The sequence below is a fragment of the Lissotriton helveticus genome, chromosome 4_1 (assembly GCF_964261635.1).
Source record: "Lissotriton helveticus chromosome 4_1, aLisHel1.1, whole genome shotgun sequence".
NCBI lineage: Eukaryota > Metazoa > Chordata > Amphibia > Caudata > Salamandridae > Lissotriton > Lissotriton helveticus.
This window is the reverse complement of record NC_136063.1, coordinates 1,437,234,897-1,437,249,804: the sequence shown is the minus strand read 5'-3', so window position 1 is coordinate 1,437,249,804 and position 14,908 is coordinate 1,437,234,897. Positions and strand designations below refer to the sequence as shown.

The window sequence follows — 14,908 nt, the reverse complement described above, 5'->3', positions numbered from 1 at the left end:
AGGAGTTACGAACTGGGGAACCACGTTTGTTTCTCAGCATCGACTCAACATCCTGTGATTTAGGGCACATCACAATCTAATTTTACCTAACAAAATGTGGATTTGACCTTTTGTAATGTAACTGGTGCTTATGTAATGTGCACCAATACCTTAGGATCCACGATACATAAAACTGCAATTCAATTGCCCTCTCTATAGCACCTAGACAGGTGACATATTCAAGGGAAACACATTTCTATATTCAAGTTTAACCAGGAACATTTATATAAAGGCAACATTAAAACAGGACATGCTCATCACAAAGTCATCCAAAAAGAACAGGTTCCCCTTTTCCTTCACCCTCCTCAATGAGCTCACAACTGAAAGAAGAGTACTCTTTCATTGTAATTCAGCAAAATAATTTTAATATCTTAATCAACTTGAAACAATAAGTTTCAAAGTTTAGCCTTATAGCTCTTACTTACCCAAGGCTCATACAAAGTACAAATATGAAATGATTAACACACAGAAAATAAACAGTATTGCCTGCACCTCAGTCACTAAGTTTTCTGTAGGAATCTGCACAACTTATATTTTAGTTGTTGACAAAGATGATTACTAAAATGTAACCCGAAAATTAGGATCTAGTGTCCCCACTCAAGGAGAAATTCCATTGCAAGGGCACTCCTGTCGGTCAACCGAATTAATATCTAGAGGAAAGAAATAAAACATTTTGTGTAGCATTCCGAGGATCAGAAAGCAAGTGACGCTGAATAGACTGACTTGGTTCTCCACACAGAGTTCTTGGTCTAAAAAGACTTCTAGGTTTCTTGCATATTTGGCGGGTATTGGCATAATAATAATCCACATTTGTAAAGCGCACAATCGCCCATAAGGGTCTCTAGGCGTTGGGGGCCGTCGGGAAGATTAAGCATTGCCCAGAGTCACATGGTGCTGGGCTAATCTGGTGCCGGGGATCGAACCGTGATCCCCAGATTCCGGAGTCAGTCACCCTAGCCGCGGCGCCAGACAGCTCACCTGAGGCCCAGATCAGCTCAATACCACAAGAGAGGACCAGGTGGAAGACAACCTCCTAAACAGGAGGACTTCAGGTTTTTTGCAGTTTAGTTTCAAATAGTGAGATTACATTCAGGTGGAACTAGACAGTATACAGGAACGAAATTTTACTTGGGTTTCAGCATTGTTATTGGAGATAGAAATTATGATTTGGGAAAATACCAGTCTATTAAAACCAACGGATTTGATCAACGTGGCAAAAAGAGCAACTTAAATGGTAAAAAGTATCAGACTTGGGGAGCACCCATGAGGGATAACGTAAGAGGTGCAGACAGATGAAGGTCAATATCCCACAAAAATTCATAATGCTCAAGGTTCGCTCGGAATGGGAGGCAGATCTAGGACACCCTATAACAGAAGATCAGTGGGGTAAATTCTGCGCAGTAACAAAGGACGTCTCTCTCAACAGCAGGCACACACTGATGTATTTTAAGTTCTTACGCAGAATCTATATTACCTCTGCTAGAACTCACAGACTAGATCCGACCAGACCACATACTTGTCGCAAGTGCGCTGCCTCACATGCCGATTTTGCACAGCTCACATGGACCTGTCCAAAACTCCGAACATATTGGGAAGATGTACACAGCACACTAGGGGCCATGATTAAGCCGACCCTTCCCCCATACCAGAAGTGGTGCTATTCGGATACACAGTGAACTATCCCAAAACAATTAGATGTTTTACATCCCTCTGTGTGCTCCTTGACAAAATATAAATTGGTCTATTGCGGGGCCGCAAATCAGCTCTTACCCCTCAGGGCTCGCTGCGCAGCCTGGCGTACTGTAATACCAACTGCGAGGTGTATGCCCGTATTCTGCCAAGCTCTTACCGACCTAAAGACATTTGGGGTCCCTACAGATCATATGTTTAAACCACTCAGCAAGCTTCTATTTCTCAATTAGAGCAGGGTATAGTCCCAGAGGGTGTGGGATGAGGGGCTCCTCTCCCTATAATGCCTGTACTTCACATTCTTCGTACTCTTGCAAGGTGTGGTTTTAGCCAACAGTTGCTGTTGCCACGATATACAGATGGGGGTGGACCTGTGGGACTTTGTATTCTTTACACCGCGTTTCTACATCATCGATCTCATGCAACTTATGTCATGTTTGTTTTGTAATGATAATATTGTGTACCTTCTCAGTAGTCTTTCTGATGTAAAATCACTGACAGTGAATTTGCACTCCTGAACTGCCTTGCTCCCTGCCGAAACTATAAATAAAGTTTAAAAAATGTTTTTTCATAATGCTGGAAAAACTACAACCCAAACATCAAACTCCTCTATTAAATAAAGTCACTGGTGCTCTTGAAAGTCCGGTATTGAAGCCAATAACCAAGAGTGACACAAATGCCTGATTAGGGGAAGACATAGCCATGGTTTGAATTTCTTTCAATGGTACAGATGTAACTGAGCCAGAACTCACTTTGGAGACCATATGTATCTAAAACTTCAGGACTTTGGTCCCTGGGTTTACCAGCCACTTCCAAGATATACTAGTAGCTGGGGGAATCCATTGCACACACTGGCATCAGCAATTCCTGCTAGAACTTGACAGTCAAATTCAGTGTCAACAGACTGTAGACCAAGAAAGATCATTAACATGTTTCTGGTGATCTTCCTTAGTCAACGGAAGTGAACCATTGTCAGGGTTGTGAAAGTAAACCTTCCCTTGGCCCTTCTAGTGCTAGAGTTAAGGGATCTCCAGTCAACTTTCCTTATCTGTATATTCCTTGTACCAGGTAGACTTCTCCTGCCAAATTCAGAGCAGCACCTTTTTATTCAAGCAAAAACATTCTCTTAATCTTGGAGCCGGGCATCTTCCCATTGTAGCCCAGATTGTGATTTGCAAACTGAGACTTCGAAAGAAATTCATGTTTCTCTATATTATTTGTATTGCTCTTCTATTTATAGTTGGTTTGTAATGCATTCAATATATTGAAATAAAACCCATTAAAAAAAAACAATTAAAATGAAATCGTGATTTCCAACTAGGTAATACCATAGCATCAAGATGACGATAAGATGTGTACTTCAGAAGTAAGCAAGCAAAAGTTAGACATGCAAAGAACCTTTATCTTGCCTTATAAACTCAAATACATGGGTTCTCATGCAAATGCTTGACTATTATCAAAGTAAAAAGAAAAAAGGGTGTAAAAAAACTATTGGACGAGATCCAGTTTTTGGAAGTATCTGCAACCTCAAACATTACCTTATCACTTATACAGCAACCGCTAGTTAAAGTTTTCCACTTTACTCAGATGAAGAACAGATATAAAGGAAATGGCTTGTGTCTCGAACATCGGATAGAGGCTCAATATCCCAAAAAATCAACATATTAATAAAACTCACATCACTTGGAAATTTGAACATTGACTCCAGACTTACTTTGTCTATTTTTTATGGAAGCTAATTCTTCTTGCACAGTCTGGTCTGTAGATCTGGCAAAGGCTTCTGCTGTTGCACAGTATCCATGATGAACTAAATATGACGAAACCATCCTAAAAAACACAAAATTGCTTATTAAGTGGCAACATATACACAATAGAAATATAAAAATGTTATCACAGCAAAAAAAAAAAAAAGGAAAAAAAAGTGCAATTTAGAAGGCATATGAAGACTGGCTTCCAGAGACTTATATGGGCAGGGCTGGAGGCTCCGATAATGCGACATTCCCCTGACGTCTTTGTCAGATTAGACCACGGTGATTTGCAGAGTGCGTGCCGATTTTCTCAGCATTCATGCTTATGCCTTTGGTTAAAAAAGTGCAATTCTTTTCTCATTTGTATCTCTGTGTTTTTATTTGACTTTCAGGGCATTTTCCTTACTTTTAAATATGACTTGCGTGTGTGACTGAATTTCATTTGCTTTTTAGACTACTTTTGCATTGCTTCAAGGTGTACTGACGTGGCTTGGAAGTCGTCTGGTTTGTCTTCGGAGAGACAGCAGAGCCTCGTTTGGGGAATTGCAGCAGCCAGAGACGCCTAGAAATAGATACTATGCTCAACAATTCGTTTGTAGCAGAGCACTGCCAGCTGGCCGGCTTACATTCGGACTGAGGCTGCAGCAACCAGAGCAACTACAGTCTCACGTACCAGCTTAAGGCTGCAGTTGGTTACTTTCCCACACATGGTCCTTGATGTGATAAAAGAAGAATCGAGTGAGAGACAGCTTGTCTTTCGAAAAAACTGTAAACGGTCAGTATTTTAGGGGAATTTCCATGCCACCATTCTTCTTTCATTTATTCGAATCCCATCCTTCTTGGAAATGGTCCCGCTATTTTTAAAGTGAGGGCAGATGAAACCACTACAGTTGACAAGGGCATGCTCAACATTGATTGAGTCAACAAGGATAATAACTCCAGTATTCCAACTACTTCACATATAGATGGGGGATGTAAGGAAAGACTGACGTCAGCAGGGTAGCTGTAGAGACCACCAGGTAAGCTCTGATGGTTTATTTGCTGTGCTGCAATTTCACATATATGCTGGCAGTTAGGTACTATAACATGACAGCCCACCATAATCTAACCATCTCTGGTGGGGACAGAGGGGGACAAAAGAAAAATATAAAAAAGAAAAAACATTTTCTGTTAATAAAATGCTACATTATGAGGCAGAAGCACACAGCATGCATGGAAAGGAGCTTCCTTCAATAGAGTGCACCAAGGAATACAGAGAACAGAAAGAAATCACTGAAAGAAATTCCTTAATTTCTCACTAAGATCAGAAATAAAGATCTACAAATGTTCTTAGGTAATAAAATATCACCAGGTAGTAGCCAATGGTGTCAAAATATGCACAAATGGTGGCAATATCTAGATACTAGACAATGGCACTTGTGCTGGAAACTGCTACGGTATGGATACCACCGGAACCTCTGATTTGAATGCCTTTTTTAACAGGGTGAATTCTTGGGTGATAACACTGGAGAGCTGCGTAGAGAAATTAAAACTCCTTAAAGAAAATAATTTCATGGTGATTTTTTCTTAAGGCTGTGTTTAAATCAATCACAACTTCTAGCCACTCGTACGTAATATAAGCAGAGATAGTGGTACACCTCTAAAACACATTTAGGAGAAGAGTTTAAAAAAAAAGTTGTTAAAAAAGAATCGTGAAACTTTCATTAGATTTCCCTTAATTTTGGTTACTCTAAATGATCGAGAAGAGGAACAGGCAGGTTTAATGAAATTACATACAAGGTGTCTCAGTACAGACTCTGTATGAAGTCATTACTTCTAGTACAAACGTCTGGAATGTTTGGCAGGTAGTCCCTGAATACCCTGGGGCAAGCAGTTCCTCTTAAAGCTCACATTCCAACAAAGAAGATAGTGAAAATTGTTGCAAATATTTATCTGACAGCTAATTTATACACAAGTACCCTCAAAGTAACATTAAAATAACCCCGATGTTCGTGCATTTTGAAAAGATATTTTGTTTAACTAAAACCCACTTTCCCTGTCACACTTTAGCCATCCATCCACCTAAAAACAAGAGTCTCACTTTTGTATCATTGTCTGCCATTCGCCTTCACGATCCCCGAGAGGAAATCTGTCAATCTGGGCCTGGATTTTGGTTCTCCATTCTCGCATGTAGTCTTCAATGTCAAATACAAATGGATGTTGACCAAAGTTTGCATCTACCACTTCACCTGGAGTCTGAAGCCCCACGGTGGGATACAGATTTGGCTGCAAGAAAGATTGGATGTTGGTTACTAGCGGTCCGCAAAGGATTACACAACTGCAGTAAAGAATTATAGAAAAAGGACTGCCAGGCCAGATACTGCGAGATCACAAACTAAAGTCAGCATATATTTGAAGCAAGCGAATAACGGTAAAAGATGAGCATTTTACACACCTCTGTACTGAGTAATGAAAAACCATGGACAAGAAACACGCTTGTCTTTTGTACACCGATGTATTTGCTCACTTTTGGAGTAACAGAAGCTGGCACCTCCTTCGTATTTATTATCTATGGAGCTTCTCTAGGGAATGTAAAATAAATCTCAAGCAGAAGCTTAAACTGTACAAGTGTAAACCCTGCATTCAAAAACAAGGTACTTACCGTTGGTAACACTCTTCCTGGTGGATAATCAATCTAATTGTAGATTCCTAATCTTTTGAATATCTCCCAAATGTCAAATTAGTGGCAGAGATTTTTTTTGCCGTGCTTCCTTGAGCCGCTTTATGCAGCTCCACACTGGCTCCATACCAGGCCTGGAAATGGCGGAGAAGCCCTGCGTATAAGCACCACCCCAGCGTCTTTATTTTGTCTTCTTCCTTTCTGCACCCTTAGACAGCAGTGTAAAACAATTACTCGTGACAGTGTGCTGATCTCTAACTTGGAAACTTTTTAGATGCTGAAGAAGCCGTTCCACAGAACAAGGAGGCTTGAGGGCAGTAAGGAATCTGTGGTTACATAGAGTATCCACCAGAAACAGTGTTACCGAAGAGAACTAACTAGTTCTTATGATCTCAGATTCCTCACTTTTTGAACAGCTAGCAAAGGTGCACTGTCCACAGAGTGGACTCAGACCCAAAAGTTCTGCAGATACAAGCACGGATATCCATGTCATACCTTGGCTGAGGACAAGGCAGGCACCCATTGGACCAAAGGAATCGCAACAGCCTTGGAAGAATGGGTTATTAGACCCTCAGAGTACTGTTCCTGGGCCACTGCACAGGAGATCTTTATGCAGGACTATCCACCTCAACAGAACATCTTCCGCACAGTCTTCTCGGTCGTCACTCCAGAAAACCCACACAAAGAGTTGATTGTTGACTCGATTGGCCTCGCTACGATCAATATAAAAAACCAAAGACCTCTTGGGGTCCAGCCAAAGGAGCCTCCCCTCCACTTTCAGGTGGGTGTGGGAGTGAAAAAAGCTGGTAGAGGAATCGATTGCCCATTATGGAAAAGAGTCACAACCTTTAATAAGAAGGTAAACATCACACTGAAGAGATATGTTGACTATTAGGAGAGTTGGTTCCATATGTAAAGTAATTGTTACATGCACTCTGTGTGACAATAAATAGTGTTTTCCTGATGTTACTTTTGCTGTACTGGGGTAAGAAACTCGAATTTGACCTTCACACTCTAGTAAAACATGTGCGAATACGCCTTTATCAGTTGTTGGAACCCCTTTCAGAGGGCCATAGGGCACTCAGGGGCCCAATCGTAGGGGTTGAAGACTTTTACTCCTGATGACCCAGGTCCCACTCCGGGCCTACTGTGGATCTTGTATATACTTAATAAGGACAACCCTATATGCCCATGGGATTGGTGTCATCATATTTTATCCAAACAGAAGGGAAAACACCTGGTCTGTACGTTAGAGGAATACACAATCGAAATAACATGATTTCATTTCAACTTAATTTTATGGCAAGACCGGAGGCTCCTATTATGCTTTTTTTTTTTTTTTTTTTTTTTTTTTTTTTAAAACCTTTATTGAACAAGGAAAGCTCACAAATACTGGCCTACAACCCCACGGGCTGGCCAGAACAGAATGGTCAAATAACCAGCATACAAAAAGAAGATCTGCACAGGATATAACATCAGGAGCACTGGTGAAGCAATAAAAACCATCGAGCGTTCAGCAAGAGCAGGATAATAAAGGTTAATTTTCTAGCACGGGGAGGGGACCAAAGGAATAACGGGCCGTATATGAGAGTACAAGGGAGGGACCGTGGCAAGCCGCCATTTTATAGACACAACGTAAGAAAATGAAACCATATAATCAAATCTAGCAAAGGACAGAAACAGAATCAGACCATCAAATAGCGACAGTGGCAACAGTCAATCGAGCTCACTCACCTCCGCCCCTACCCGAACAAAGAAGACGTGGTCAAAAAGCCCCATCACAAAGACTACGCAATACGCACCCCAACGGAAAAAGGGAACCTCCATAAAGGAGGAAGGGAAAGAGGGAGAAAAAGACAACAAAAGGAACACCCGCCAGACCATGCACCCCCAGGGGGAAAAACAGGACAATAAGACCGGCATGCGATGTAACAGAAACACGATACCAGAATAGGCAGCGAACCACAATCAGCCACACACCGGAAGAAGGACAGAAAACCCCCGGGGGAGATACAAGGTGACAGAGTCCCGAAAAAGTGAATACACAAGAGCCATAGAACAAAAAAAGGGGAAAATAAGGGGGGAAAAAGACCCCCCCGACACAAACAGACCCCCCCCACCCACCCTTAAGCCCACCCTGCACCCCTGCAGAAGGCTACGGCCTACCCCCCCCGCAGCGTGCCTGTCGCCCTAAGTAGAACCCGAAATATAGTGGAGCAAGAAAAGTCGGAATTAAAAGACAAAAAAAGGGGGGGGGGGAAGGAAGGGAAGGAAAGAAGGGAGTAAAGACATACAAACATACACACGGGGGAGGGCCAAAGACAGGAGTAAACGCACCCATCCACCCGCCCGGGTTAAAGGTCCAAGTCCTCGGGAAGCCAAAGAGTATCAGGCCAAAGTCCAGGAGCACTAACCAGTTACACAGAACCATATCAGGACACAGAGATCATCCAAGCCGTTCATGAGCTACCGCATATAAGAGTCAGTTTACATCAGCCCTGACCCGTTTTATCCAAAGCAATAAGGGTCCGATCCAACGAGGACCCTGCCAGAAAGAACAGAAGGCAGGCAGCAGGAGAGTCCAACGGCAGTCCAAAAAAGTCACAGGAAGAAAAGCACGGAAGATCCAGGAAAATCACAGAATGTAGCAAACGATGCAGGCACAGTTCCAAGGATATATCCATAAAAACCGACCCATCCGGGCCGGCACAGGAGACGTCATCGGGCAGTGGTGATTGAGAGGGACCAGGAGAATCATGAAAGTCCGGCAAAACAAAATCCAGCTCCCGGGCCAAGGGCAGAGGAGGCAGTACAGGAGGAGAAGGCGCTATCAGGTTACGCACCTCCGGGGCGGCAGCCGGGACCGAGTCCGCCAGGAGAGTACCAGCCACACCCCGCGATATCAATGCCTCATCCGGTCGTGGGGGCCCGGGAGGCCCGCAGTGAGGAACCGTATCCAGAGCCAGGAGTGGCGCGGCCACCGAGAGCCGCCAGGATAGCAGGATGTGGAAGATCCCCTTAAGTGCAGGAAAACCTTCACAGTATCCGACACCCGGGCCTTGCGGCGGGCCCCCAGTGCTCGTCCGGGCCCGGCCAAAACAAATGGGGTTGGTCGCCATCTTGAGAGCCCGAACAGGCCGCGCGGCCAACAACCTCCGCCGGGGCGGCAGTCAAGCAGATGAAGTCCCGCCGACAGGCAGAAGAACACCCCGGACAGGAAGGGGGGCCACCAGAAGAAGGGGATTCGCCGGCCCCCCAATGTCGCCAGTCCCGATCTCCGGGTCCGGGCGGCAAAGAACAAAATGGCCGGACCGGAGAACAAAGGGGGAGGAAGCTGAACACACGAGGAACCCCAATACTGAGGGGCAGCGTCACCATCCAAGGCTGCCGCCAACCAGGAGTCTCTCAGCCAGGAACCTCCGGCTCACACGAACAGCGGCCCTCCAATCACCTCCAGTGCGCCCCGAAGGGCAAGCCCGCAGGCTGCATCCGGCCCAGGAGCCGGGACGAAGAACCAGGCCAGTCCGCTCTCGAGTCCCGGGAATGGTCGGGGGCACTGCACCGGACCCACAGCAGCCAGGACAACCGGAACAAGTGGTAAGTGCCTGCAGTGCGTCGTAGTAGTACCACACAGCAAGGAGGGCTTCCCGGGGCAGGATAAATGCAGGATAAATGTGAAAAACACAGGCGGGCGAACGGAGCCGAGCTAAAGCGCGGCCATCTCGGTCGCGAGCTAGGCTCCTCCTCCCTATTATGCTTTCTTATCTTGCATTTATTCCTATAGCAGCCAAGATAAGTGCAAGAACTACAGTTCCCAGAGGGCCAGACAACCACTGGGCCATGGGAACGAGAAAAAACGAGAGTATAGTAACCAATCAGCAGTCACAACATAGATAAGAGTACACACTGACTGCGCAGCTTCCTCTTTTCTTGCTGCTCGCAGTCAGATAAGTGTTCTTTTATCTATGCTCACTGTATTTCTTCATAATCTTGCTTGTTCATTGTTATTGCTTGTACATTATTTTCAGGTTTCATTCCTCTTTCATTCACGCGCTTTTGCGCCGCTTTGACTGGCGCTTTGCGCGCTTCAGGACTTTCTCGGCTTTCTCGGGTGTCTCCGCTCGTTCCCCCCCCCCCCCCCGCCCCTTGCAGTGGTTTCCTCCGCTCCGCGGTCCTCGCGCTTGTTCGCGAACCTTCTTACCGCGTTTGGAGCTGTTTCTGCCTCACCGGAGCCGGAGCCTGTTTTCGACTTTCTCCAGGCTCTCAACCCGATTGTGCCCTGCATTCCGCTTCCCACTTCCAGCGTGTAGTGCATGGTTCTCGGAGCCGGCTGCCTGTCTGCCTCTAGCCCGGTCTCCTCGCTCTGTTTCAGAGTCGGCCCGCCCTTCCTCACTCCCCGGTTCACACCCCTTCCTTTTCTCTCACATTAACCCTTACCTGCCTTGCTTGGCTGACATGGAGATAGAGAGCTCTTCTGAGGAAAATTCCTCTACTATGGATAATGGGTCACTCAAACAGGACCTGCACAGATTTATTAACAATTCTGTTGAACAGGCAATGGAAGTTTCTATGCAGAGACTGTCAAAAAATATGGAGAATTTAATGGTCAGCATGTTGTCCAAGGTTTTGGCCCATTCTGCGGGGGATAGCAGAAAAAGAAAGGTGGAACACTCTGCTTCTGTGCAAAAGCCTAAAAAGTTGTCAGCAATGGTCAGCGAGTCTCACTCGCCTATGGACGAGGACGTAGTGCCTCCCAGGCCTCCTGCTAAGGAGGGGTTTGTAGGTTCAGAGGGCAAAAAGAAGCAAAAATCCAAACACGCAGAGTCTCCTAATAAGAAATTAGTGATTTCCACCATCTTGGACACGGATGACGATATGCCTGATGCTGACGATTTGTTCGATATCTTTGACGTCACAGACCCCCCTCCCCCCAAACTTCCCAAAAATGATTCCTTTAACTTTGATCCAGTGTATGACTCGGAGGGTCTCCCAATGTTTGACCCGTCCTCCATCCGTCATCCCAACTCGACTGAATGGGTACCCTCGCACCACGTTGGTGAATACATTTCTGCCCGCCTTCGTCCCCCTCTTGAGGCAGCTGTGCGTTCCAGGTTGAAGTCCGAGTGTCCCAAACCTGCCCTCCCTGATAAAATCACCCTCGTCCCTTCCATCGACCAACCTCTTCTTACCTTCTTTTCAAAATTTGGAAAAGACCCTCGGCGCTGGGTTGACAAGGTATGGTCCACATGCCAAGACAAATTGTTGGACATTGTGGGTCCCTTAGCGCGTATCTTCGACATGGCAGAGTCTGCCCGTCTTGAAGGTTCTGATCTTTCAGCCGATGACATTTCCATGTGGGTCCAGCGTGCCTTTTGCCTCCTGGGCAATGCCAATGCAGCCATTACCCACGAAAGACGTAAGGGTCTTTTGATCAAATTGGACCCCAAGTTAGCCAACCTTGCTCCTATGGACCCCGGCTCAAAGGCAAATGGCCTCCTCTTTGGAGAGAATTTGGTTCGCGACATCAGCCGCTTTGTCTCTACCTTCGCCTCTCTTGACAAGGCTCAACAATCTATAAAAAAGACTTTCGCCCCTCGGGTTTTTGGCCGGGCCGGACGAGGCAGGGGTCGCTCTTCCGGCCGTCCCTACAATCAAGGCTCCAAAGGTTCTTACGACAACACCCAAGAATACAAGCCGCGGTTCTATCCACAGCGAGGCCGTGGTTTCCGCGGCCGAGGGCGTCAAGGTTATCGCAACTCCAACTCCAATCAACAAGGTAAGCCTTTCTTCTTTCCCTCCTGTAGGGGGTCGATTAAAACAGTTTCTACCAAAATGGCATTCCATAAGTGCAGACCCGTGGGTCCTCAACACGGTTCAAGGCTATCTTATAGAGTTTTACTCTCCTCCTGTCCAGACCTCTTTCCCTCCTCCTCTCGTGTTCTCTCTGCACATGGCAAATCTCATATCAACCGAGATAAAGTCCTTATTACAAAAACAAGCCATTCAAATTTTTCCTTACGACTCTACAGGCTTTTTAAGCTCCATTTTTCTGGTCCAAAAGAAGAACAAGAAATTACGCACAGTCATAAACCTGAAATGGTTCAACCACTTTGTGGTGTATCGTCATTTCAAAATGGAGACGATCCTTCATCTGAGGGATACCCTTCGGCCAAACGATTGGATGGTTCGCTTGGATCTCCAAGATGCCTATCTTACAGTTCCTATCCACCAGTCTCACTGGAAGTTCCTCCAATTCCAGTGGTCAGGAGTGACCTACTGTTTCACCTCTCTTCCCTTTGGTCTCTCCTCTGCACCATGGTGCTTCACAAAACTTCTCAAGCCAGTGGTCGCTTTTCTTCGCTCTCTTGGTATCAGACTCATAATCTACTTAGACGATATTCTAATCCTGAATTCAGACAAACAGGGTCTCCTTGCAGATCTTCAGACCACTCAGTGTCTTCTTCTGGACTTGGGTTTCCTTGTAAACCTCGAGAAATCTTCTCTGGTCCCTTCTCAGAGCATGGAATTTCTGGGCTTCCTTGTTGACTCGGTAGCGGCGTCTTTACGCCTTCCCCTTTCAAAGATTTCCAAAATCAAAGCGGAGATTGCCTCTGTGCTCCATCTTTCTGTCATCTGCCTCAGATCTCAGGCCAGGATTGTCGGTCTTCTTTCCTCTTCAATTCAGGCAATATTTCCGGGCCCCCTGCACTACCGGGCCCTTCAACGCCTGAAGATCAGACACCTTCGCCAAGGTCTAGCTTATGCAGACGTCGTCGCGCTGGACCAAGAGTCTCGCACAGAACTGCAATGGTGGATAGACCATTTAGATGCGTGGAACGGGCGCACTATCTTCGCCACATCCCCAGATCTTGTTTTAGAATCCGATGCCAGTCTATCGGGTTGGGGCGCCCGCTGTGGTCCAATCTCAACTGGAGGAGCATGGTCGAGAGAGGAGTCCAGACTGCACATAAATTGTTTAGAGATGCTTGCTGGCTCCTTTGCGATCAAAAGTCTTTCCAAAGACAGGATCCGCTGTTCCATACTCTTACGCATGGACAATGTTTCTGCGGTTCGCTACATAAATCATCTCGGTGGAACCAAGTCCAAACCTCTAGCAGACTTAGCGAAAAGTCTGTGGGAATATTGCCTAGCCCATCATCTCTCCTTGACAGCGGAGTATCTTCCAGGCGACCTCAATTTGGTAGCGGATTGGCACTCGAGGTTCCTGCGCGACTCCAGCGACTGGAGGCTTTGTCCCTCCGTCTTCCTTTCTCTTTCACATTTGTGGGGTCCCTTTTCTATCGACCTCTTTGCTTCTCGCCTCAATTCCCAATTGCCCAAGTTTTTCAGCTGGCGACCAGACCCCTTAGCTCTTGCCACGGATGCCTTCCTCCAGGATTGGTATTGTCAACTCAATTATGCCTTTCCTCCTTTCCTTATGATCAACAGAGTGCTGGCGCAAGTCCGCCGTCAGGAAACCTCTCTAGTACTGATAGTTCCTTTCTGGCAAGCTCAAATCTGGTTCCCTGTTCTTCTAGAAATGGCGATGGATTTTCCTGTACTTCTGCCGTCCTTCGACGATCTTCTTCTCAACCCTCAAGGCGATCGTCACAGTCTGATCCTGGACCGCTCCCTCACTCTGTCGGCCTGGAAAGTTTCCGGCCTTCCCCTCCTAACATCTTCATTTCACAAGAGGCTGCTCACTTTATCAGCCAGGCCTGGGCCCCAGGCACTTCCAAAGCCTACAACTCCGTCTTTGGGCAAGCTGGTGTCTGGAAAGGTCTCTCGATCCCTTTTCAGCCTCTCTAAGTTCTGTTATCAATTTCTTAGCTTCTCAGGCCAGCGCTGGGAAGGCCTATCGAACTGTCAACCTTTACCGCTCTGCCATTTCCCTCAAACACACCCACATTGATGGTAAGCCTGTTGGGGCTCATCCTCTGATTTGTCGCCTCCTCAAGGGTGTTCGATGCTCTAAACCACCGTTGGCTAAGTATACCTTTTGTGGGATGTTTCTGTTGTACTTAAATTGTTCTTGAATTGGCCCTCTAGTTCTGCTTTGTCTCTTAAAATGTTATCGGCCAAACTTACTATGTTGCTTTGCTTGGTGTCTATCAAAAGGGTTTCTGATGTTAAAGCCTTGGATGTTTCTTCTCGTCAATTTTCCCCTACAGGTGTGCTGTTCCAGATTCGCAGACGCACGAAGACTAACTTAGACTCTGTTTTTTATCCCTATTTTCCCGATCCGCCCCAGCTTTGTGTGGGACAGTGTTTGAAAATGTATGAACAAAAGACCGGTGATCTCAGAACGCCCTCTTGTTCTCAACTCCTCATTTCCTTTCGTAAACCCCACCTTCCTGTTTCCTCCCCTACCCTTGCCAGGTGGGTTTGCTGGGTTATGTCCCTTGCCGGTATTGATGTCTCTGTTTTCGGAGCACATTCGGCTAGAGGAGCCATGGCTTCTAAGGCCTTTTGGGCTGGCTCCCGCTTAGAGGACATACTGAGATCAGCAGATTGGTCCAATGACAGTATTTTCCGCATGTTTTATTGTAAGCCTATTCATTCTGTTGCTTCTGATGTTGTTGATTTGCTTTAAACAAGCATAATAGGAGCCTCCGGTCTTGCCATAAAATGTAGATTTTCCTAGTTATTATGACGGAAAGTCTTAATTTTATTAAAGACACGGAGGCGAGTATTATCCCGCCGCTACACTATTAACATGTGTTCTCCCTCCCAACAGCGAATCCAGCCTTACCGCCTGCCTCATCATAGAAGA

General features: G+C 46.0%; 1 protein-coding gene across 4 annotated transcripts in view; it reads right to left on the bottom strand.

Annotated features, from left to right (window-relative positions):
- RANBP9 (RAN binding protein 9) overlaps window positions 1-14,908 on the bottom strand; it is a 315,855-nt gene that overhangs the window by 72,650 nt on the left and 228,297 nt on the right. For all 4 annotated transcript variants that reach the window (XM_078687988.1, XM_078687990.1, XM_078687989.1 and 1 more), the window contains 2 exons: window positions 5,557-5,741; window positions 3,443-3,555 (listed from right to left, as the gene is read on the bottom strand). In XM_078687988.1, the coding sequence (XP_078544114.1) occupies window positions 3,443-3,555; window positions 5,557-5,741 (298 nt within the window). The remainder of the gene's footprint in view (window positions 1-3,442; window positions 3,556-5,556; window positions 5,742-14,908) is intronic.